The sequence below is a fragment of the Mesoplodon bidens genome, assembly GCF_964165515.1.
Source record: "Mesoplodon bidens genome assembly, chromosome: 6".
NCBI classification, from domain to species: domain Eukaryota; kingdom Metazoa; phylum Chordata; class Mammalia; order Artiodactyla; family Ziphiidae; genus Mesoplodon; species Mesoplodon bidens.
This window is the reverse complement of record NC_138162.1, coordinates 46,139,559-46,165,510: the sequence shown is the minus strand read 5'-3', so window position 1 is coordinate 46,165,510 and position 25,952 is coordinate 46,139,559. Positions and strand designations below refer to the sequence as shown.

Below are 25,952 nucleotides of genomic sequence, written 5' to 3'. Positions count from 1 at the left end.
AAGTTTGTACCTCTCACCTATTTTTTCCCCTCACCCCCCTCTCCTCTGGCAACCACCTGTTTGTTCTCTGTATCACAATGCTGTTTCTGTTTTGTTATGTTTGTTCATTTGTTTTGTTTCTTAGATTCCACATATAAGTGAAATCATACAGTATTTGTCTTTCTCTGTCTGTCTTATTTCTCTTAGCAGAATATCCTCTAGGCCCATCCATGTTGTCACAAATGGCAAGATTTCTTTTCTTTTTTTTAATGGCTGAGTAATATTCCATTGTATATATTCCACATCTTCTTTATCCATTCATCTATCAGTGGGCACTTGGGTAGTCTTCCTATTTTCTTTTCTATTTTTTGACTGGCAAGTGAAAAGTGATATTTAAGTAGTATGCATTTTCACCATAACTAATTTATTTACATTATTACATTTGTATTTCTTCAGCCTGTAGTCACACAAATATTTGTTGAATGAATGTTCATATCCTCTGACTTTGTTTTCTTCTTAATTGTTCATAGCAGATGCTACATTTATGTGTGACAAGAGGTGTAACAAGAAACGGTTATGTGGACGGCATAAATGTAATGAGATATGCTGTGTGGTAAGTGGACCTATCATTAGGCACTATCAGATTGCATTCATCTAGGGGCTGGGCTTCTGGAAGCCTCAGCCATCTAGAATGCAGCCCAGATTTGGAAATCACTGGGAGAGGCCCCTGAGCAGCAGTCACAATGCTGCCCAGAGAGAGACTGGTCCTTTTTAGGTCTCAGCCAGGTCAAGAAGTCAGCTGATGGCAACATGGAGGAAGGGAAAGAAGAAAGACAGAAGGCCTCAGGCCCCAGAGCTCAAGACCACTGGATGAGCATGTAGTCATCTGCAGGAGACTGTATGCTGTCCCAGCCCACAGACTGGCTTGGCCTTAGCAACTCAGGCTTCAAGTTTCATGTATTCCATGGGTCAGATCAGTAGGCAAAATGAGTGTGGCTTTTTTTTTTTTTTTTCCAGAAGAGAGGCCTCCATTCTTGGATATTCTTTTTTTTTTTGGCTGCGTCGGGTTTTAGTTGTGGCACGTGGGTTCTTTGTTGAGGCATGCAGGATCTTTTTGTTGCAGCACACGGGCTTCTCTCTAGTCGTGGCATGCAGGTTTTCTCTCTCTAGTTGTGGCGCACAGGTTCCAGAGCTTGTGGGCTCTGTAGTTTGCAGCACATGGGCTCTCTAGTTGAGGTGCACGAGCTCAGTAGTTGTGGCACATGGGCTTAGTTGCCCCCGCGGCATGTGGGATCTTATTTCCCCAACCAGGGATCGAACCCGCGTCCCCTGCATTGGAAGGAGGATTCTTTACCACTGGACCACCAGGGAAGTCCCAAGTGTGGCATTTTTTAAAGAACAAGTTTCAGTTATCTGAAATACTCACTTCTGTGGAACTAAATAAAGGAAGCACTACCTGGCAGTGGGTACTGTGTTATCGTGTGTGTGTGTGTGTGTGTGTGTGTGTGTAAACAAGGTAACACAGTACCAATAGTAAAGTAGTACATATATACACACACATATATAATACACAATTGTTATTTTTAGCATTTATATTGACAGTGTGAAGAGTGATGAAATTGTTCTGTGTATCAAGACTTACTTATAAACCAGTGTTTGAAAGCTTAAAGACTTCCTCTTTTCACTGAATATTTCAAACATATATAAAAGCAGAGAGACAAGTATGAGTCCCATATGCCCAACATCTAGCTTCAGTAGTGATCAGGTCATGACTAATCTTGTTTCATTCACATCTCCACCTACTCCTCCTCCTTTGATTATTTTGAAGCTAATTCCAGATAATCATGCGATCTATAATTGTGGAGAGCTTATTAATCTTGTTTATGGAAAATATAAAATGGAGATAATTTTGTAAACATATACAAATCTCTCAGGAATTCCCTGGCAGTCCAGCAGTTAGGACTCCGCGCTTCCAGTGCCGGAGGCACAGGTTCGATGCCTGGTCGGGGAACTAAGATCCTGCATGCAATCAATCAATCAATCAGTATCTCTCCTCCTAGGATAAGGAGCACAAGTGTCCTTTGATTTGTGGGAGGAAACTCCGCTGTGGCCTTCATAGATGTGAAGAACCTTGTCATCGTGGGAACTGCCAAACATGCTGGCAAGCTAGTGAGTGTCTTCACTGTATACTTTATTATTTAGAGTTTTCTAGAAAGTCTAAATGATATATTCTGAGTGATTGATTTTCTTAGGTTGGTATGGATTACTGAATTAATAAGCCTTAGTATTTCAGATATACTGAGACTTTTAAAAGAGGGTATTAAATCATTTATTGATTACACATGATAATGGATGATACACAAGCCTCATTCCCATCTATAACTTTATCTGGTACCATAATTCAGTTTAGATATATTGCGTAGGATGTGCCAACAATCATTAATAGCCAGAAAACTTCGTAACTTTGCTTGGGTGACCCTTTTAACGGTGAACTCCAGGTCACAACACAGTAACTGTCAGTTCAGCTGAAGACAATGGCTTCTCCACCCAAGCGGGTTGTAAATAAATTTCGAATGGGCCCTGGCATCACCCTGAAGGAATTCTAACTTCACATTGTTGGGGTGAAGTTTACCAAAATGGCTTCAGAGTAGACTAACTTTACACAGCACATTTTTTAAAAACACACATTTATTCAGCTTCATGAGTGGACTATTACATTTAGCAATCAGCAACATGGGTGCAAAAAAGGAATCTACATTAAAACCTTTTGTTGGAATGCTTTACGCTTTCTACAGAACAGAAACTAAAATGATTTGTTATACAATTAGTCACAAATACAGTCCTCAAGTTTTTTTGCCCATACACATATGAGTGTTGTCCAAAACATGTCTTCTTTGTAGCAGCTAGGCCCTGCCAGTGCTGTGCTTGGCCGAGTTCACAAATCAGTTGTAACCTGTAGCTTCCCTGTCACTTCCCTGGCTCTCCTCTCCTGCTAAGCTTTGTTTCCTGGCAGTAATTAAAACCTTCTGCCACTGCCATAGCTACTGCTGCTACTGGAACTACCAGAGCCACCTTGGTTTTGTGGTTTGGCAAAGTATTGGCCTCCACCACCATAGGGGCCAGAACTTCTGCCTCCAAAGTTTCCTCCTTTCATGGGTCCAAAATTTGAAGATTGATTGTTGTAATTGCCAAAATCATTGTAGCTTCTGCCACCTCCAAAATAGCTTCCGTCATTACCAAATCCATTACTGCCATCCCCACTGCCACCATATCCCCCACCACCACGGCTGCCACCAAAGGCATCTCGACCACTGACGTTCCCTCCACGACCAGAGTTGTCATTCCCACCAAAACCCCCTCCATGACCACCGCCAGTTTCCAGAACCACTTCGACCTCTTTGGCTGGATGAAGCGCTAGCCTTCTCTTGCTTAGATAGGGTTTTCCTTACTTCACGGTTGTGGCCGCTCACTGTGTGATATTTCTGAATGACAGTCTTGTCTGCGGAGTCATGGTCATCAAAGGTTACGAAAGCAAAGCCTCTGTTTTTGCCACTGCCTCAGTCAGTCATGATTTCAATCACTTCAGTTTTCCCACATTGTTCAAAATAATCTCTTAGGTGATGTTCTTCAGTGTCTTCTTTAATGCCACCAACAAAAATCCTTTTCACAGTTGGGCGCTAGGTCTTTGAGAATCTTCTCTTGAGATGGCCCTCTTTGGTTGCCCAACTCTTCCATCCACCTTGTGTGGCCTCGCATCCCTGGCTGCATCCACCTCCTCTGCAGTGGCATACGTGACAAACCTGAAGCCTCTAGAGCGCCTGGTGTTTGGACCCCTTGTTACCACACAGTCTGTGAGCGCTGCCCGCTGCTCAGGTGGCTCCTCAGACTCTCATCGGTTGTTTCAAAGCTCAAACGTCTGATGAGGAGCTTCCGCAGCTGTTCAGGCTCTTTGGGAGACTGACTTAGACACGACGGCAGTAGAGGGGGCAGGCTTCCACAATTGCTTACTCGGCAGCATCCACAGGCAGAAAAAGCTATTGAGACTTTTAAAGAAGTCATTCCTCTGTTGTTCCTGAATGTATGAAACTTGGGATGTAAGCAGTGATCCTAAGATGGGGTTTGCTTGTGTTACAATATTAAAAACTCACGTTCATTAATATACTACCAATCCCATCAGAAAACTCTGGGGAAAAGTATTAGGAAGTTGTCAAGCTCATAGTGATAAATGCATATTTTCCAAAATTCTGTTTTCACTTGAAAGCTTGAATGTTATCGTTGGCAGCAAAGTCAGTTTTCTTAAAGTGATGGTCTCACTGTTAATTTTTGATAAATGTCTGCCAAAATACCCAAGTCTGAATAATCATAGTTTGTCGGTCACTTTTTCAAGTAAAACGGTGTGTTATGAAAAAAGAAGTTAATTCAACAATTCAGCTCACGACTCAGAAAATTGCAGTTCTTTAGGATGACCAGAGGTCAGACAGCCGTTCATATCTGAGGGTTCCACATCCATGGATTCCACATCCATAGATTCGACCAACTGTGGGTTGAAAATGTTCAACGGGAAAAATTCTAGAAAGTTCCAAAAGTAAAACTTGAATTTGTTTTTTGCTGGCAACTATTTATATAGCATTTACATTGCATTGGGTGTTATTAGTAACCTAGAGATGATGTAAAGTATATAGGAGGATGTGCATAGGTTGTATGCAAATACTACAGCATATTATATAAGGGACTTGAGCATTCTTAGATTTTGGTACCCATGGGGGTTCTGGAACCAATCCCTCCCTGCCAGGATACTGAGGGACAACTGTATTTTTGTGTGCAACAAAAGTGCTTGAAGCAGATACCCTATTTTGTTCCACAGAATATTAGAAAGACATGTATTTAAGGGTCAAGATTTTTTTTTACTTCTTCATCAAGGACTTTCTTAAGTGAAATTGTCATTTTTTATCTACTCTAAGTACGTGGCAGTGAAAAATACAACGGTTACAGTTTGGCACTACTGCCTTATTTGCACTAATGCCCTGGCAGTATTACCAGCTGTTGCTTTTTCACCATCAATGCAAATGTCAACATAGTATATGTTGCAAATAGTATCTAAGTATTATTATGAAAATAATTTTGACCTTGTGGACTCCCTGAAAACATCAGGGAGTCCTAGGGATCAATGGAGCACTCTTTGAGAACTGCTACATTAAAAGATTAGCCTAGAGCAGGGTTTCCCAGCATACCTTCTGTGGAATACTAGGCCTACCATATTTCAAAAAGGAGTTAAGTGCTTTGTTATAAGTCACACACATGGAGTTCCGTAGAAACAAGTTATGTAGCCCCTTACTCTTTCCCTAGCTGTTTCACATATATTAGCCCACCCCCCACAATAAACTTTTGAGTGGACAGGTCAAAGTTTGGTATCCCCATTTGACCAAAAGGAAGCAATCTCAGACTCGTTAAGTTACCTGCCCACAGTCACTGCACAAGTGAGAAGTAGGTCCAGGACTAGAAGCCTAAGTCTCCTGCTATATTTACAGGGCTCCTTCCACCATGTTATATAGCCTCTGAAGAGTTTTCTGGAGAGTGCTGACTGGAGAAGAGCAGTGGGTAGAGGAATCCTGGAGGGCCTCGGCTTTCTGACTCTTGGTCCCTAGTTGAGAACCATGGCCGAAGACCCAGCCTCTACCAAGGACCAGGATTGAAGAGCTAGCTCCCCTTTGGGTCTAAGGGTTAGGAGAGCTCTTGACAAAGTGGGCCACTTGTTGGAGGCCCCATGTGAATTCTCATTTTTGATTGGGCTTGTGAACTGTGCCTAGTGAACTCAGATGTAGCTCTCGGCTTCATCTCAACTTCGTATTTTTATCATGATAGATGTCAGTTATACTTATAAGAATTTTTTTAATGGCTTCAGTGGCTCTCTGAGGTTTATATTCAAAAGCATATTTTTCTGTGTTTGTTAACTACCTGTGTCTTTCATAGTCTCTATCCATTTTCCTAACCAAAAAGTTAAAAAAAAAAAAAGAATCTTTTTTTAGTGGAAGTCTCCTGTTCTGTCAAAAGAGATGGTCTGTAGATCTTTTGTTTATAAAATACATGTAAAAGTGTCTTGGGATACTCATGAACTTAAAGTTTGTTGCAAGTAAAAATTGAACACTTTGCCAGCAGCTCAACTTTAATGAAATAAAAACCTTTTTAAAAAGAGCAGCCCCCCCAAAAATTCTCCTTTAAAAATAGAAGCCAAAAAAAAATGTGTGTAATTATCTTGTGCACATTTCAAATTCATGAAGGGTTGTTTTGTTTCACCTGCTGCTTCACCAGGTTTTGATGAATTAACCTGCCACTGTGGCGCGTCAGTGATCTACCCTCCAGTTCCCTGTGGTACCAGGCCCCCTGAGTGTACCCAGACCTGTGCCAGAGTCCATGAATGTGACCATCCAGGTGGGTCCTGTCTCCTTGCCTCCACACCTCACAGCCTGCTCACACTGTGTCATTTAGGATGTTGCATGATGGTCTTCACTGCTCTGAGGTTACACTATGGTAGCCCCTCCTTGTTCCCTGTGCTCAGGGGCTGCTTCTGTGAAGATGGGTCTGAGATCTGGGCCACAGCTGGGAATCACAGTGCCTTCCAATGCTTTACTCTGTGGATGTCAAACACACCCAAAGGGTTGGGAGAATCCCCAGCTGGTCTTGTCTTCTTTCTTTGTGGCCTCCACTTCTGGTGCATATTTCAAAGTTAAGCATCTTTTTGTAAAGTTAAAAGTAATTCGGTTTTGTTGTTGTAGACGCAATATATGTTTATTACATAAAAAGGAAGAGAGAAAGAAAGAAAATAGAGATAAAGTCAAAAGATTGAAATTAAATCATCTCTCATGTCACCTTTTAGGAATTACGCTCTAGTGTATATTTTTCAGGGCCTTTTTCCATGGGCAAAAATATATATTTGCATTTTTTTTCCTAAAATAAAAGTGAGATCCTAATGAATTTATTTTAACTAGATATTTTCCCCTCTTATTATTGTAATTTTAATCTATCTCTTTATCAGTGAATATTTTTCTAGATGGTAGTGGAGTGTCCTGTTACATGGATGGGCCATAACTGATTCAGTCAGTTTCATGTTGCTGGACATTTGTTTCCAGTTTTTCTGTGATAGACTGCTGTAGGCACCAGGTAAATAACTACTTGACATCACCCATTTTCTGTCCAGTCTAGTCACTGGCTTCCTCTAGGACCATATTAGCCCTATCATTTCATTTTACCAAGTCCCAGAGGCAAACCTGATATAATTTAAGTCACTGGATTTGATACTTACAATAAATCTGGCCATATGATTTAGTCTGACAAATAGACAAGCAGTTCTCAATTTTTTAAGTTAATAGAGTGAAAAAGAATTAAGTAAATTCCTCATGAAGTGAAAAGTCCCTCCTTTCCTGGAGACCTTAAGGCAGCCCTCCCAGCTTAGTTTGCAAGCACTTGCTATGGTGTTCACACCAGCATGAAGTTAATGTCCAAACAGATGTCACCCACTCGCTTGTACTCACTTCCTTTATAGTCACTTGTAGATGTTACAAATGAAGTCCAAATCCTGCTGATTGATGTCCATAGTGAGGACTTAACTATTTGTGAGTTGTTTTGTTTTAGCCTGCTTTCATTCAGCATTCACTTAACTTTTCTTGAGTGTTTCTTGTATATCCAGCACGGTGTCAGACATAGAGGGAGGATCAGAGGAAGGAAAAATAGCCCATGGCCTTGAGGTTGTTCTGTTGTTTCTGAGAGGAAGAAGATGGTAGTTGAAAACATTTGACACAACCAGCCAATACATGAAGAAGGGCCAGATAGCATGGCAGCAAGCCATCTGTGTAAGAACTAAGACGTCAGGGAGAGCAAGAGCGCTCAGGGCAGGGTGTGGTCAGCCAAGGAATGCTTTGTTGTAGGAGATGAGTTTGAATGAACTGCCTCTTCCAGGCAGTAAGGAAATTGAAAGGAGTCAGAGGAAGCATGTTAGATGAGATAACAAAGATGTCTGAACAAAAGGGAGCAGTTGCTGTGTAAGGTAGGACCAAAAGAATGACTGAGTAATGTGGACAGACCATGTGGCAGTGCCACAGGAGACAGAGTAGAAAAACTGCCTCCTACTCTGCTTCTGTGCCTCTCGCCCCTCGGTTGGGTTTCTTTTTCTCACTCATGTTCATCTTTCAACACTTTAATATAAAGCCAACTACTTTTACTTTCCAGTGACCATTTTAAAAAGTACTCAGCTCTGAAATTTAAAAGTTCCATGTCATATACCATTATAATATGTGTAGTAGTCTATGTTTAAACATTATTCCTAATTTTAAACATTACTCCTAATTTTACCTTTCTCTTTCTACAGTGTATCATTCTTGTCATAGTGAGGACAAGTGTCCCCCTTGTACTTTTCTAACTCAGAAGTGGTGCATGGGCAAACATGAGGTAAGTTTTCTCTCTCAAGTGTTCATTGTTCCAACCAGAGATTTATGATTGGATTTCGTTTAGAGTGTTAGCCTCATTGTTTCTCAAAATAAATATACTCCAAGAAGCAGAGATTTGCTGTTGCCACTGTTTTTCTTTTCTTTTTCTTTTCATTAAGGTATAGTTTGCATAAAATGAAATGTACCCTTCTTAGTGTACAAGTATATGAGTTTTGACAAAAGCATTCGTACAGTCACGTAACCACCACCACAGTCAAGATGTGAGCATTCATTCACCCCCAAACATTCCTTTGGGCCACTTCATAGTTACTCTCCCCTTACCTCCAGGCCCTGGCAACCAATGATCTGTTGTCTGCCCCTGTAGTTTTGCCTTTTCAGAATATCACATAAATGGAATCATACAGTAGGTAGCATTCTGAATCTATTCTGCTCTCATTTTTATTTTTTTTATTTTTTTTAAAAAAATTTATTTATTTGGCTGCTTCATTGCTGTGCGCGGGCTTCTCGTTGCGGTGGCTTTCTCTAATTGCGGTGAGAGTAGGGGCTACTCCTCGTTGCGGTGCGCGGGCTTCTCATTGCGGTGGCTTCTCTTGTTGCGGAACATGGGCTCTAGGCTCACGGGCTTCGGTGGTTGTGGCGTGCGGGCTCAGTGGTCGTGGCTCGTGGGCTCTAAAGTGCAGGCTCAGTAGTTGTGGCACACAGGCTTAGTTGCCCCGCGGCATGTGGGATCTTCCTGGACCAGGACTCAAACCCGCCGTGTCCCCTGCATTGGCAGGCAGATTCTTAACCACTGTACCACCAGGGAAGTCCCTGCTCTCATTTTTAATCTGGTTACAATCAAATGAAACTCAGCCAGTTGGCCTTGAGAGCATGAGCCGTGTTCAGAGACAACTTCTAGGTTAGCCAGCATGGGGAGGGGTTGCTAGTCTGGGGAAAGGTGTTACAGTGAGAATGTCCCAAGAGTGAGAGTGGGCTCTCCACCAGTTGCCACCATTCCTTCTCTCTACTCCCTAAGCAGCTTTCCATCCTGACTGATCGGCCATACACCTTCCTCCAGGCTAATCGCTGCCATTACCATGAAGGACTTTCATCCTTATTCTTAGTTTCTAAGCTATATTTGGCACCGCTGACTACAGACACTTTGAAACACTTTAAAAAGATTTGTTTATTTTAAAAATGCATATTCATTGTAGACGATTAAGATAATACAGTTTTGCTATGCAGAAAGAAATACTCCTAACATCCTGGTGTATAGACTTCCAGGCATGTGTGATACACTCTTTCCCCTACTCTATGAAGATTATACTGTTTTGTAACCTGCTTTTTTTACTTTGTAACATGTTGGCCAACATTTCTTGAAACTCCTGACAACTATGACAATATGCTTTCAGTATTCTTATCTTTTTTTTTTTTTTTTTTTTGCGATACGCGGGCCTCTCACTGTTGTGGCCTCTCCCGTTGCGGAGCACAGGCTCCAGACACGCAGGCTCAGCGGCCATGGCTCACGGGCCCAGCCGCTCCGCAGCATGTGGGATCCTCCCAGACCAGGGCACGAACCTGTGTCCCCTGCATCGGCAGGCGGACTCTCAACCACTGCGCCACCAGGGAAGCCCCGGTATTCTTATCTTGATGGACATATTTTTCTCCACTTATTTCCTGTCAGTGGTTCTCAAGTCATAATCCTTGGTATTTATTCTTCCTCTAAAAATCTCACTTCCTCTGAGAGTAACCATTCTAAGACGTCCATGTGTCATCTTTGTGTTGCTGGATTTCAGTCAACAAATACTTACTGCGTACCTGCTATGTACTAGGTAACAGGCTAGGTTTGGGTGATTCAGAAATGAACAAGACAGGTGCCGCCCCTGCCCTTGTGGAGCCTTTACTCTGAGGTGGGAAGCAGACGTGTAAACAGTCGATTATAAGTACAGTAGTGTATGGGACTTCCCTAGTGGTCCAGTGGTTAAGACTCTGTGCTACCAATGCAGGGGGCTCGGGTTCAATCCCTGGTCGGGGAACTAGATCATGCATGCCACAACTAAAAGATCCTGCATGTCGCAACTAAGCCCTGGCACAGCCAAATAAATAAATACTGGAAAAAAAAAATGTACAGTAGTGTGGGAAGTACAGAGTACTGAAGGGGATATAAGGGGCCCCCTTACCCAGGTGTTTCTGGAGGAAGTAGCATAAGTAACATCCTAAAGGACAGTAAGAAGATAGGCAAGTAATGTGGGGAGGGGACAACAGAGAGCATAGCATGTGCACAAATTATCCCAGTGGTGGAGTAGGTGAGTGTTTAATGACTGGGAACTACATTCTACCAAAATACTGATTCCAAAGCATGTACGTCCTAGGCTTTGTGGGCCTCTTTTCAAGAGTACAAGTTATGTGTCACCAGAGTCGAAGTATATTCCTCATTTTGAGGGTTCTTAAAAGAATTTGAGTGAATATGTAAGAGTAACCTTTGGTTCCACAGGAATAAAATTCCAGCATCTTTTTCGTGGAGTGAAGAATCCTGAATGGAGGCAATTTCTCAAGAAAAAAAAATGATTTGGTTGGTCCACGGCCTGTTGCCTCTTAATTTTTTTAATGACAGAGCTGTCTAAAACTGTGGAGATCATGGGTTGGGAGATGTGAGGAGAGTTGAGTAATTAATTACATAAAACAGCCCTGCAAGCAGTCTTGAAACGATGAGCCAAGGGTGCCCCCACCCCCAGGATTTCTGTGAACTCAGTGCCCTAGCTGTTTGCAGAGGGAAAAGGTCACCTGATCCTCCCAGTGAGTCATAAAATTTTCAGAAACTCCCTAGTTATCTGGTTTCACATGCTTGTTACCAGCCTTGGGAAGTTTATGTTGCAAGTCACACTCAGCTGCTAAAACAAATCCTTTTAGATCATAACAAGCATTTTTTTTTTTTTTTTTTTGGCTGCATGGGGTCTTTGTTGCTGCGCGCAGGCTTTCTCTAGTTGTGTCGAGCGGCGGCTACTCTTTGTTGTGGTACGCGGGCTTCTCACTGCGGTGGCTTCTCTTATTGCGGAGCACGGGCTCTAGGCGCGCGGGCTTCAGTAGTTGTGGCACGTGGGCTCTAGAGTGCAGGCTCAGTAGTTGTGGCACACGGGCTTAGTTGCTCCGCGGCATGTGGGATCTTCCTGGACCAGGGATCGAACCCATATTCCCTGCTTTGGCAGGCAGATTCTTAACCACTGAGCCACCAGGGAAGTCCCATAACAAGCATTATTAAATAAGATTCAGGTTTGTTTTCTTTTCAAACTAACCTTTCAGACTTTGAAAAACAGCCTGATTTTTGTTTCAGATAAAAATAATTTTTTTAAAAACATGCTCTTTTTGAAAGTTCAGAAATGTTTAAGTAAGAAGTTAAAAATCCACCCCAAATCCTGCATGGAGATGAGAATCTGGCTACTTCTGTCTCTCCTAGTTACGAAGCAACATCCCTTGTCACCTGGTTGATATCTCTTGCGGATTACCCTGCGGTGCCATGCTACCGTGTGGGATGCACAGGTGTCAGAGACTCTGTCACAAAGGAGAGTGTCTTGTGGATGAGGTCTGCAAGCAGCCCTGCACCATCTCCAGAGCTGACTGTGGCCACCCATGTATGGCACCTTGCCACCTCAGCTCACCCTGCCCTGTGACTGCTTGCAAAGCCAGGGTGAGTAATCCTGGCTCCTGGTGGGGCACTGACTATGGTTCTGGGGCTGCTGATGAGTCCAGAACTGCCTACAGTGGCACCTGGGCACACATCCTTACCAGGGGTCTTTGGTTGCAAGGAACTGCAAGTTAAGTTAACAAGAGAAGGGTGGAGTAAATTGTACAGACTTCTATCTGCCAAGCTTGAGATGGTCTTTTAATTCAGAAAGTACCCACTGCCACCTGACCAGTTTCTGTCTCCCTTCGATCAGATTCTCAAGAGAGACTCTGATTGTCCCCTCCACTTATTCAACAAATACGTAAGTGTCTATTTTGTGTAAGATGTAATGCTGTGGTAGGTGCTGGGGCTCCACCAGTGAACAGTGGACACGTGGTTCCTTTAATTAGAGGGACAGATACTAATTAATTCCTCAGATAATTAACTGTGACTGTGGTAATGTCATGAAGGAGTAGTTACCCCCTTGTAGGGGCTGCCACAAGAACATTTGAGTGAGGGGCTTACCTGGTCTAAGGGATTAAGCAGTGTCTCCCCCGCGAGGAGGTGAAAGCAGAGGGATGAAGTGGAGTCGATTAGACCTTGGCTGGTCCTGGGTCAAGTGTCTACACCTCTGGTTCAGTGGTAAAAACTTCATTCTAGGCCTGCCCCTTCAGGCAGGATGAAGGACAAAAGTCATTCCCAGGAAGGGGCGCTGTCGACTGGACATTTCCCTCCTAGCATGTCAAGCACCACGTTGTCAGTTTGCATGTGTGGTTAGCTCCTCCATCTTGGAGGGTAGCCACTCACTGTCTCTCTATTCTCTTGCTGTGGTTTGATTTGAGAGAGGCTTTAAAAGTGAAACCTGCCCATTCACATATTTACCGTGGGCTGAAAGTTGCTACATGTTAATCTTATTTCAGATAGAGCTGCAGTGTGAATGTGGACGAAGAAAAGAAATCATGATTTGCTCTGAAGCATCCAGTACTTATCAAAGGTTAGTGCTACTTAAATGTTAACAATTGGTGGGTCTAGATAAAGGGTATACAGGAGTCTATTGTAGGACCTTTGCAACTTTTAAGGAAGGTTTTTAAAATAAATTTTCTTGAGTCTAGTTTTTCTGGTTAAAAGAAAAAGTACTGCTTTATGTACCTTACCTTCCCTAACTTTAATCTGTGAAATAACCTTTTTGTTTCTCTCCTCTCCTCCTCCTTCCTCTCTCTCTCCCTTCTGGTCTTATGACACCATGAGATCAGAAGGGAAGATGTCCTGAAGTTGCGTGCATTGCTTCAGCGTTCCACCACTTGGGGCACAGCCAGGACCAGGTCCTGCACTCTGGCTGTGGTCTGGGGGGTTCTGACTGTTCTGTGAGTTGTCTTTGCAGCCTCCTGAAATCTTGGGACCTGTGTGGTCACACCGTACAGAAGTGGAGGTGTTTAGGGATGGATGGACGAATAGATGCAGAGATGCACCATGGAGATGGGACTTTAGGAGTATGCAGACATCAGATTGACTGTGTTTGAATACACACTGAGTGCCTGGCATTGGCCCGGATGCTCAAGGGGGTACTGAGGAATGGATTACCTCATTTCCTGTGGAGCTGCTTAGCATCTAATCGAGGAGATACCACATAAACTTGTGGATAGTTCATAATAGATGGGCTTCCAAGGCCACACAGATTGTCGAGTGGTAGATTTGCCTTGAAAGAAGTGTTCTGTGTGCCTGGTATGGGGAGGTTCTTGTGAAACTGCAATGCCTTTCTTCCCTTTCTTTTTTATACTTCAGAATAGCTGCTATTTCCATGGCCTCCAAAATAACAGACATGCAGCTTGGAGATTCAGTGGAAATCAGCAAGTTAATTACTAAGAAGGAAATTCACCAAGCCAGGTAATTTTTTAGATGGGTAGCTGTGCCTTCTTTCTCCCATTAGACTTAATTTCCAAAGGGCAGGGACCATTCATTTGTGTCATTCTGCAACAGGAAAGCCTTGCACACACAGTAGGTGTTCAACAGACATCTCATATTAAGAGACCACACCCACTCCAATGCAGTGAGTCCTACTCGGGATACAGCTAAGACCAGAGGAGGCTTTTCTGGGCCTCACTGCAGACAGTAGCCAGAGGAAGCAGAGACCTTGACGTGTCTATTCCAACCCACAGGAGAACAGAGAACAGTGATTTGCTGTGTCGAGAGAGGGAGGTGGGGTTGTCGCGGGGGCGCCGGGAACATTTTGGGGGCTGAGCAGCCAGGGGACACTCTGAAGCCCTTCTCAGAACTCCTAGTCTCCCGTAACTCAGAGGCCTGCGCATCTGTCCTTGAGAAGGACCTCATCCAGCCATTGTTTTGGCCAGTCTGTTCTGTCTCCAGGTTGACCATCTAAGAACTTATTGCTGAGCAGGAGCTGTGAAACTTGTACCCTGACTTAATTTTTTTTTCATTTGCTTCTCAAGGCTGGAGTGTGATGAGGAGTGTTCAGCCTTGGAAAGGAGAAAGTAAGTAGTTTCAACTGCTGTTTATCTAATTGTCCTTGAGCTCTGTGAAATTAGTGGGAGGGAGCAACCCTTCATTCATTCAGCACCTGCTCTGAGTCTTTTGCTGCTGTTGGGGAGCAGGAGAAATTCAATCATCAAGAATCGAAGTGTCTGAGGATAAACCAGTTAGGTGATTTCAGCATATTTCTGAAACATGAGCTTGTGTGGTTTCAGGCAAGTATAAACATCACATGCTCCAAAGCATACTAATTCAGAGACTGGCAGACTTCCTGATTCCAATGGAGACAAGAGACTTAAAATTCTTTTAATGAACTGTTACGTTGAAGTATAATGTACTTCATATAGATCAGAACTATAGTGATGAGTGAGTCATCACAAAGGGAATACAGTGGTATAATCAGCACCAAGGTCAAGAGATAGAAAACTACCAGAACCCACTCTTACACTCCACTGAGATATAGCCTCTATCCTGACTTCTAACAGTTTAGATTATTTTTGTCTGCTTTTGGACTTTATGTAAATGATGAAATCATATTGTTTGTATTATTTTTGTCTGGTTTCTTTCATTACATTTGTGACATTCATTCCTGTTGTTACATGTAGCAACATTCTGTTAATTTTCATTTCGGCATGATATTTTATTGTATTAATTTATCATCATTTATCTTTTCTATAGTTTATAGATATATGTGTTGTTATCAGTGTTGGGCTATTACAAATAATGCTCTTTTAAGAATATCCTTATACTTGCCTTGCTATATATATGTACTCATCTCTGTTGGATATAAACTCAGGAGTAGAATTGCTGATTAATAGGGTATGCATATTTTCAGCTTTAATTGATTCTGCCGAACAGTGTCCAAAGTGGTTGTACCAGTTACGCTCCCACGAGTAGGGTCATATTTTCCGTTGCTCTCTGTTTGTGTCAGCCCTTGGAATTGTCCGTCTTTTGCATTTTAATCCATTTTTGTAGATGTATAACTAGATATCATTGAGCTTCTAATTTATATTTGTCTGATGACTGGTGAGGTTGAGCACCTTTTCATATGTTTGTTGGCCATTTGGATATCCTCTTTTGTGAAGTACCTCTTCAGGTCTTTGCTTATTTTTTTAATTGTATCATCTGTCTTTTTCATATTGATTACTAGGAATTCTGTATATATTTTGGATATGAGTCCTTTGTTTTATATATTGTTTTCCTCACACTCTGTGCCTTTACTTTTCACTCTCTAACTGGTGTCTTGATAAATGGAAGTTTCTAATTTTAATGTAGTCCAGTTTATCAGTCTTTTCCTTAGTGAATAGTACTTTTTATGTCTTGTTTAAGAAATATTTGCCTATCCTGAGGTCGTGATGATATTCTGTGTTATTATCTAGGAGCCTTATTTTATTTTGCACGTTTAGATCTATAGTTGACCTGGACCAATTTTTTTTTTCTAAACATGGTATAAGGAGCGTTCATGATTCCATTTTTTCCATACAAATATTCATTTGACCAACATCATTTATCAAGAAATCCTTTTCCCAGTGCTCTGCAGTGCCACCTTTGTCTTAAATCAAGTATTCATATTGTGTATGGGTTATTTCTGAGCTCATTCTATTCCATTGCGCTTGTATCACATTATCTTAATTACTGTACCTTTATAACTGGTAGCATGTCTCTTCAAACATGGTCTTTCTCCAAGATTGTCTTGGCTGTTCTTGGCCATTTGCATGTCCATTTAAATTTTAGAAATAGCTTATCAATATTTGCAAAAAAAAAAACTACTGGGATTTTGATTGAGCTGGTATTTAATTTATAGTTCAGTTTGGAGAGATTTGAGATCTTTATAATATTGAGGCCTCTAATCCATGAGCAAAGTATATCCTTCTATTTAGTCATGTTTTCTCTCAATGATATTTTATAGTTTTCTTTATATAGATTTTGTACATCTTTCAGTAGATTTTGTTCCTTGCTATTTGATGTATTTTGATGCTATTATAACTGGTATTTTTTCTTGTATCACTTTTAAAATTTAATTCTCTAATTGCTTGTTGCTGGCATATAGGAATACAGTTGATATTTGTTGACCTGTATTCACAACCTTGCTAAATTACTTATTTCTAGTAGTTTATCTTTAGCTTCTTTTAGATTTTGCATGTACACAATCATGTCCTCTTCTAATTTCTTTCTAATTCTTAACTTTTATCTTTTTCTTGCCTTATTGCACTGGCTAGGCCTCCAGTACAGTGTTTTTTGTTTGTTTGTTTGTTAATTAATTTTATTTATTTATTTTTTGGCCGCATTGGGTCTTCATTGCTGTGCACAGGCTTTCTCTAGTTGCGGTGAGCGGGGGCTACTCTTCGTTGCGGTGCGCGGGCTTCTCATTGTGGTGGCTTCTCTTGTGGAGCACGGGCTCTAGGCATGTGGGCTTCAGTACTTGTGGCACGCGGGCTCAGTACTTGTGGCTCAGGGGCTCTAGAGCGCAGGCTCAGTAGTTGCGGCGCACGGGCTTAGTTCCTCCGTGGCATGTGGGATCTTCCCAGACCAGGGCTTGAACCTATGTTCCCTGCATTGGCAGGCAGATTCTTAACCACCGTGCCACCAGGGCTGTCCTCCAGTACAGTGTTGAATGAAGGGTGGTGATAATAGGTATTTCTAACTTATCTCCAGTCTCATAGGGAAAGTTTTAAGTATTTCACCACTATGTATGATGTTTGCTGTAAGTTATTTGAGTATACTCCTTATCAGATTAAGGGGCATTTATTCAATGACTGGCAAATTTTCTGGTTCCAACAAAGATTAAAGGTATATCTCTGAAAATACTAACATTTGGAGAATTTAGCTGAAGAGTATGTAGGAGTTCATTGTGATATTCTTGGAACTTACCTTTCTTTGAAAATTTTTCAAGATAAAAAGTTAAGCAGAAACAGACAAATGCAGACAAAGTGCAGTCTTGTTTTCCCTAGAAGTTTGACCTTCAACAGTTGTTAACAATACCTCTTTAGGTGGCTAAATATATAGAAGGTAACATGATGATTAATAGCACTGCCCAAATTCCCTTGGTTTGACCCTTGTGGTAATTTTGTAATAACTGCTATTCAAAACTCTTGTCCCTTAAGGACTGTAACATCGTTCTCCACTTCAAAATGTGAACTAAGAGTCCTGAATATTCAGAAATGCTGTGGTGAATACACAGAAGGTCTCAAAAACATGGAAATGCACCTTTATGTAGTTGAGACAGTATCGCATGGTAGTTGAGCCAGCCAGAGCTCTAGCTTAGATTGCCCAGATTTGAATCCTAGCTTCACAAATCAATTAGCAATGTGACCATGGGCAAATCACATTATCTCTCCAAGCCTTAATTTTCTTAAATATTTGGGGAAATGGTGACAATAATAGTACCTACCTCCCTGAGTTGTTATGAGGATTATACATTAAATTAAGGAAGATATACATAAAACTCTTGGCACAAGCCTAAACCATAGTAGATGCTTGGCAAATGTCAGTTATTAATTAGAACTAGCTATTTCTGAAAGCCTTTTGAATTTCTCCTCGATCTTTGAATGATAACATAATGACCCTTTATGTAAGGATTCTTCTTAAATACTCACAGACCTAAGGAAAAAAAAAATGTGAATTGAAAAGGAAAATGCCATCTAAACTTGCAAATAGAGACCTCCCTGGTAGTCCTGTGGTTAAGAACCCGCCTTCCAGTCCAGGGAACATGGGTTCAATCCCTGTTCGGGGAACTAAGATTCCCACACGCCGTGGGGCAACTAAACCCGCATGCCGCAGCTAGAGAGAAGCCCACGCACTGCAACTACTGAGCCTGTGTGCTTTGGGGCCCACGCACCACAGCTACTGAGCCCGCGCGCTCTGGAGCCTGTGCGCTGCAACTAGAGAGAAGCCAGCAACGAAGGCCCAGCACAGCCAAAATAAAAAATAGATAAATAAAAAATAAAGTTGCAAATATATGCTCCATTGCAAAAATGAAAAACTGGCTGGCCATATTCATCCCACAGACATGTTTTATTGGTGTTTGTGTTTGAATTAGTGGCCAACTAATCAAAACATCGAAATATCTCCCCCCTAGCAATTCTCTTAAAAATTTGAAAATTAAACCTCTTAAAAAATTAGAAAATCTAGCAACAGTAAACCAAATTCTTATGGGCATGAAGCATATAAGAGACCCCTATCTCTGTGTAAAAGAAAATTGTACTAAGTGCTAAGCTCAATTGTATCTATCTTAAAAAAAACAAACAAACAAACAAAAACCGACATACATACCTGGATGTTGGTGAGGTGCCACGAAACTCACATACTGCTGGTCAAAACAGCAGCAGCGCTGTGGAGCCCTTAGACCACGATGATCAAGGGTCTGATGTCCATACCATTTAACCCAGTTATCCCACACCTTGGAAACATTTTCCAGAAAAAGAATCTCAAAAGCTTTTTCTTCAGAGATATTGTGTTACTTATAATATTGAGAAACTGGAGAACTGTTGAAGAAACCTAAATGGGATATAAAAAATTTTTTAATAAATTTTAAAAAAAATGAAAAAAGAAAAAGAGCAAGACAAGAAAAAACAAATAAAAGAAACCTAAATGGGGACTGTTTAAGTAAATTGTGGGATATATATAATTAGAAGATTATGCAGCTATTAATACAGGGAGTGTGAAAATCAAATAGTAATATGAGAAATGCTAATCACATAATAATAAGGTGAAAAAAGATTCAAAGTTTTATATACACTGATTGCAACTACTTAAAATTACAGAGGGGCTTCCCTGGTGGCGCAGTGGTTGAGAATCTGCCTGCCAATGCAGGGGGCACGGGTTCGAGCCCTGGTCTGGGAAGATCCCACATGCCACGGAGCAACTGGGCCCGTGAGCCACAACTACTGAGCCTGCGCGTCTGGAGCCTGTGCTCCGCAACAAGAGAGGCCACGACAGTGAGAGGCCCGCGCACCATGATGAAGAGTGGCCCCCACTTGCCACAACTAGAGAAAGTCCTTGCACAGAAACGAAGACCCAACACAGCCAAAAATAAAAATAAATAAATTTAAAAAAAAAAAAAAAAAAAAAAAAAATTACAGAGGAAAAATCTGAAAGGAAATACATTAAAAATAATGCAGAGCTTATGTTGTAAATGCAATTCTTTATTTTCTAAAGTGATATTAATTTTAATATTATCTGTCTATGTATCTGATGTTTAGGTGAAACCTCAGAGGAAGTCATCCCCCATTGACCATCCCCAGTGCTTTCCCTCCCTCAGCCTTCTCTTCACCTTACAATCTAAGTCCCCAGTGTCAGCCTACAGCTTGCTCAGAACCATCTAGATCTGTCTTATTTGTTTTGTTCTTTGAAGACAATTCAATATCTTGTCCCAAGTTGTTCTTATTCTCCTTAATAATTAGGTTTATTGAAATGAGATCATTAACGTATAAAGAACTTAGGACCTGGGGGGCACTCTGTTGCTATGAGATAGTTTTCTTCCCCCTCCTTTCCTTTCATTTACTTACTTCTCCCTCACTTTCAGGCGGTTAGCAGAGGCATTTCATATCAGTGATGATTCTGATCCTTTCAACGTACGTTCTTCAGGGTCAAAATTCAGTGACAGTTTGAAAGAAGATGCTAGGTATGTAAGTTGTTACCTACTTTCTTAATTGTGGCTTACCAGAGTGATCTTTTAAGATGTAGTAACTAATATGCAGTCCTCTGTGACTGAGCCAGTTTATATATCTGTAAGGGATTATATGATGTTTAATAAAAATCCTTCTCTTGGTCTCTCAAAACTGGGAGAAAGAGTGTGTGTGTGTGTGTGTGTGTGTGCGCGCGCGCACGCGCGTGCGCACAGGCCCTGTAGTAGGAATTAGGGCCCCCCAAGGGCTGGACTAGCCTGAATTGAAGGATCTCTGGTTACCTTCCACCTCTGTCTGCCCAGGTCTTAATCACATGGGTGGTCCTCACTTGGGTGGTAAAAAGTCTTATTTTCCTCCAGTCTCCTGGCCCTCTGGTGGCTAGTTCTCCTTCCATCTTCCCTTTTCTCATATTTGTTTTCTTACTTTCTCTTCCTTTGTTCCATCACATTCAACCTTCTGTTATCTGACAGTTCCTGACCTCTGCAGGTTTTCTGCCCACACTGTCCACTGCCTGCACTTTATAGGCAGAGGGTGGGTAGAAGGGATTCTCAGAAGATCAGAAACAAATGAAATTAACTGTGGTTATTTCTCATTACAGGAAAGACTTAAAGTTTGTCAGTGACATTGAGAAGGAAATGGAAGCCCTTGTGGAGGCCGTGAATAAGGTTGAAGTCAAAACATCCAGCTGTACATGTCTCTAAGGCCAGCTTGATAAAAATGTCAAGTCCCAGAAACACTGTCGGTATAAAGTAGTTATAGGAAAAAGTCACAGCTGCCTTGAGGATCCTTATCTTTCCCAAAAGCCCATCCATTTATAACATCCATGGAAACCCTGTCCTGGTTCAGAAAAGATACCTGCAATAATATTAAATGTAAATAAAAATCCTAGCTCCATGCCTAAGAATGGGTGAAGAAACTCTGGACGAAAGAGATTCAGTAGGGATACTTAGGAAGACATGCTCGGTCCTCAGATCTCTGAAGGGCTGTTGTATAATGGGACACACTGGTTCTTAGTGCCCCAAAGGCAGGAGAGAAACAGTTGGGCGAGGATGAAAAGTTGAATGGGTAGCGGCACAGACTCCTTCAAGAGAGTGAAGCTGTCCTGGAGGCAGCCAGCCCCTCGGTGGCTCCCTCTTCATTCAGGGGCCTGTGGGTGAGGGCAAGGTGGCTACTTTAGCTCCACATCTTGTAAGATGGGTTTCCTTCCCGCCATCCCGTCATCCCCTTCCCTTCTATTCCCACTTCCCAGCAGGATACTAACACAGAGGAGAAAATGGGACCATTGTTCCCCTCCTAACTAGGAAGCCTGAGCAAATGTATTTCTGTGCTTGCATGTCTGTATCTGTACACTCATGATTTTTAACGTAGAATGTACTTTTTATAGGAAGTGAGATTTTCTTGTTTATAAGTCTTCAATTTATTTAGTCATTTCTTGGGAACATCACTCACTCCCCAGTTACGGGCCCCACGGGAGGAACCATTGCACTGTCCGTGTAAGTCTCAGTTTACTTGCCCTCTGTTCCTCTAACCCCGGCCAACTGCTACCATGTGGCTCACAGAGGAGATGAAGGAAGTGCATCAGCCCTCATCCTCCCACAGCCTCGCTTGCTTAGCAGTCAGTGAAATGCTGTGTGCTGTGGGCCTCCAAAACTCAACTGTCTCTTTATTGACCCAGGCTGTTCTGGGATGGTGGGAAGGACCTCTGTGGACATATCATGTTTTCAAGATGATTTTTATCAATCAGTCATCTTTTCCCTCAATACAGGGAAAGAATAGTAAGAAGAGCCACTGCTTCCCTCCCATGAACAGAGACCACCGCCGGATCATCCACGACCTGGCCCAAGTGTACGGCCTGGAGAGCATGAGCTATGACAGCGAACCAAAGCGCAACGTCGTGGTCACTGCGTTCAGGTGGGTGAATCTTGCCATTACAGAAGGAACTGCTCAGTGGAGCAAGCTGGACCTGGGAAACGGGGCTAGTCAATATTTGCTTTCCTTCCTTCCTTCCTTGGAAGATGAGGTGAAAAGTCTGCCTCTGGGCCAGCCATTATGACTGATCTAAAGGTCCAGACCAGAAAGTAAAGCCCATGCCTCAGTCCTCAGGCCAGACACACCTAAAGGATACAATCCACATCAGACCCTGAGGGCCTGGAGTGGGTACCTGCCCATCACATCTGTCCCTTTTTCCCTTGTGTCCTCCTGGCATGATGGAAACAGAAAGAATGCTGACCTGTGACTCAAGGCATCTTCTGTAAACAGTGTTTGCCATTAGAGGAAACCAAGGCGGTCGTGTGGGCCAGGAGGGGACAGTAGGACCTAAGATCACTGTCAGAACCAGGGGGAGTCGGAAGAACCTCCCAACAAAGAAAACTCAAGTGTGAGATGAGAGGAAGCAGGTAGCAGGCCCAGCAGAGGTGGGTGAAAGGGACAAGGGTTAAACAAAGTTGACCGTGCCTGAGAGGAGACGGGTCATACCAGAGAGTGCTCCACAGTGTCACAGTGAAAGTCTCAGACTGGATTTCCAGCTGTCTGCCTCTCTCCACAGACAGTTCTAACTTTTCAATACTTTGTGTTCTTACTTTTATCAGAGGGAAGTCTATTTGTCCTCCTACCACGCTGACAGGTGTAGTTGAAAAGGAGACACAGTCACGGCCTCCACCACCGATTCCTCATCATAGACATCAGACAGACAAGTAAGGATTCTTCAGCTGCTTTCCAAAGAGCCCTGTCTGTTCAGAGAAGCCAGCAGGGGCTGAACTTCCCTGGGCTGCACCAGCCATTGGTGGCCTCCTTGGGCCTGGCTTTGGGGTGCTCTGTTCAGATACATAAGGTTTGACTGAGATATTAGACACATATGCTCGTTCCAGAGGGGTCCCAAGTTTGATGTTTATAATGCCCACTTCCCCTCCAGGGAGCACAGTCACTGGCCATAATTTCCACAGTGTAGGTGGTGACACTGGGAAATGGATTCAGTCTGTCACACCAGATGATTTAGGAGCATCATGTGGTCCACAACAGTTACTCTGGAGATGGAAGTGGGATTCTAGGGGGGAGTTGACAGTGAAGGGGGGGGAACTTTCATGTTTTGCTCTGTCTGCTTATATATGGTTTGAAGCATTTTTACAACAAAAGCATATGTTCGTGATTTAAGGAGAAAAGAAAACCACATTGGCAAGCAGCAAATCTGGCAAGTGTTTTCTCAGACAGGAGCAGAAAGGGGTCTTCATCCCTCCTTCCTTTCCTCTCCCTTCCCAGGAGGGGGCCAGCTGCCCTGCTGTGAGAAGGCCACACTGCTGGAAGTTGCTGGGAAACACAGTGGGGTCCCTCCTCCTGTTCTGGCCTTCCACACAGAAGCCTAGCAGTACCTCCTACACAGAACCTCTGGGTAGGGAAGTTTGCAAGGTCACCATGAGCGTCCTAGCCATCTGTGTTCCCCTGGAACTGGATGGGACAACTAGGTGTTGCCCATTGGGCACAGCCTCAGCCAGGAGCACCTGGGGCCGTGTAGCTCCCCAGCACCAGCCCTGCTCTAGCCCTGGAAGCAGGCGGCCTGGACTCCCAGTAGCACAAGCTGCGTTTCCTCATGTTACTCCACAGCTGTGTCCAGTACCACCTGGGGGACGTAAAGTTACTGGCCTGTTTATGACATGCTATCTTTTTTTTTTCATTTGCTTGCTGTATTTTTTTTTTTTGGTAAGACTTAATTGTGGAAAATGTTTAGAGTAGAGAGAATGGTATTAATATAATATATTAATATAAACCCCTGTGTGCCCATCACCAAATTGCAACAGTTACCAGCTCATGTGGACCCCACTGTCTTATCAAAGCTTCACACATGGTAAATCAGCTGATCCTGAACTTTCCAAGACCTGAGTCTGTTTCCCCCAAGCAAGAAAAGATTGATCATTCTGTGTTTGCTTTTCAGGAATCCTGGGAGCAGTAATTTACAGAAAATAGCCAAGGAGCCAGTAATTGACTACTTTGATGTCCAGGACTGAGGCGATCAAGATGCACTTAGAAAAAAGAATGATTAGGTGGGGTGGAGACTCGTTTGCCAGCAGATAATTCATGCTTGTTCCCAACTGCCTGGTGGACTCAGAGCTCACATACTGTCTTGAACTGATACATCCAAAGCATGAGTGTCAGAAATCCCCTTGTCCTCTCTTCTGTCTGTCTAAAGTGTTTCAGTTTGTCTCTGACTGGACGGTCACTAGTGATTCAGTCGTATTTGCAGAGGCTCCTCACACCACCACCGTGATCGCTCTGATGGTTGGGGGAACATGGGGCTTGATTTAGTCAAACCAGAATTTTAGCCTGAAAATGTCACTTAGTCATGGTCTCAGTTGTCCCAGTTATCCATCCTCCTCCTAAAAATGCCTGCAGCATCAGGTGCACCTCGTTTTTTTAATCCGAAGTGATCACCATCTTTGGAAAGACATAGGCTAACTTCTCAATCCAAAATACCAAACACTGAATTGCTACACCACAGCTGGAATCACACATGTGGTTAAACCCAGCTGTCTTAACTGAGTCTTTTGTCAAAAATTCTCGTAGGTCTACCTAGCTGAATTTATTTTAGTGGTCCTCAATACCATCAATTCCAGACCTAGGAGAGGGGTCGGGTGACTTTACAGAATTCCATCTTCTGGAGTCCGGGGGAGGGCCTCTCATAGCACATCGCTGAGCCTGTGTGGTGACAGACAGGTTAGCCTATCCATTGTGGTGGTGGAGGACATAGAGCAAGCTCCTCCTTCTACCAGGTTCACACTGCAGCCTCTGTGTACTGACCAGTGCAGCCCTAACTCCTCTCTGGTTGAGAAAGAGTCTCTGGGACACTTACCTTTCCTCTGTTGCTTTTTCCCAGGCCTGCAGCAGCCGTATTGGCTTTCCCTGTCTCTGAGCTCTGGACCTCTGTTTGAATATTCAAAAAACTATGTGGACAGTCCAGGGCTTATGTCAGCAGCCCACTGGAAGCATTCTTCAGGCTCCTTTTAAGGCAGGTACATCCATAGTTACGTTAGTTTGGCTCTCTTTGCATTGGCACTTCTCCAGCATGGAGGCCAGACTTCCAACAACTTCCTTCTGCTCCAGAACAAGCCACAAGCCCCAGAGCAACAGAAGGAGAATTGAGAAGTGACATCACAAACCTGGCACTTAATTTTACTAGGAAGAGCAGGGCTGCCCTTTGGTCCTGACCCAGATGATATGCCTTGAAGGACATGATGTACAGCAGTGGGAACAGGTGACTGGAGGGAAGAGACGGAGAGCTACACACCACCTCTATCTGAGCCCGTTTAGCAGAGGGTCAGTGGCACCACACCCAACAGGAAGCTCATGAGCATCTGTTACTTCTTTCAAGCAGTGAGTTCAGTGGGTGAACTGTACATTGAGAGCATCTCAAAATCAGCAGGAAGCAGGAGACCTGATCTCAGATTCCAGCTCTGCCACGTAACAGCTTGCTGCTGCTTGGTGGAGTGGAGATATCACCTAACTCACCAGGGTTGTGAGGATTAAATGAGATAATGTACATGGAGGTGCCTGGTCTGTTACAGGTGCTGAAAGTTTATAGTAGCTAGAAAATATATAGGCATCTTCTTTCTCCATAATACCAGCCAAGTGAAAAATCAGAATGCTAAGCAGGCCACTTCTGGTGAATGCTTGTGTCCCTACCCATGCCAGCATGTGCTAGGGCTGTGGGAAACAGACATGGCCTGTTCTTTTACAGTTAGTAATCCAGTGGGGGACACATACCTGAACAAATAAAATGAAATTTTTTGG

The 25,952-nt window shown here is 42.9% G+C and overlaps 1 protein-coding gene across 3 annotated transcripts in view; it reads left to right on the top strand.

The window, feature by feature from the left end:
* The window catches only part of NFX1 (nuclear transcription factor, X-box binding 1), a 79,495-nt gene extending 53,543 nt beyond the window's left edge, over positions 1-25,952 (top strand). The window contains exons 12-25 of one of the 3 annotated variants that reach the window (XM_081236206.1): positions 510-592; positions 2,040-2,148; positions 6,289-6,408; positions 8,342-8,421; positions 11,854-12,084; positions 12,981-13,054; positions 13,843-13,944; positions 14,508-14,549; positions 20,072-20,170; positions 20,773-20,839; positions 21,940-22,085; positions 22,763-22,867; positions 24,100-24,208; positions 25,039-25,952. In XM_081236206.1, the coding sequence (XP_081092332.1) occupies positions 510-592; positions 2,040-2,148; positions 6,289-6,408; positions 8,342-8,421; positions 11,854-12,084; positions 12,981-13,054; positions 13,843-13,944; positions 14,508-14,549; positions 20,072-20,170; positions 20,773-20,839; positions 21,940-22,085; positions 22,763-22,867; positions 24,100-24,172 (1,331 nt within the window). In that variant the 3' untranslated portion in view covers positions 24,173-24,208; positions 25,039-25,952. Of the gene's footprint in view, positions 1-509; positions 593-2,039; positions 2,149-6,288; positions 6,409-8,341; positions 8,422-11,853; positions 12,085-12,980; positions 13,055-13,842; positions 13,945-14,507; positions 14,550-20,071; positions 20,171-20,772; positions 20,840-21,939; positions 22,086-22,762; positions 22,868-24,099 lie in introns of all 3 variants that reach the window. The other 2 variants (XM_081236207.1, XM_081236205.1) reach the window with 2 other exon arrangements.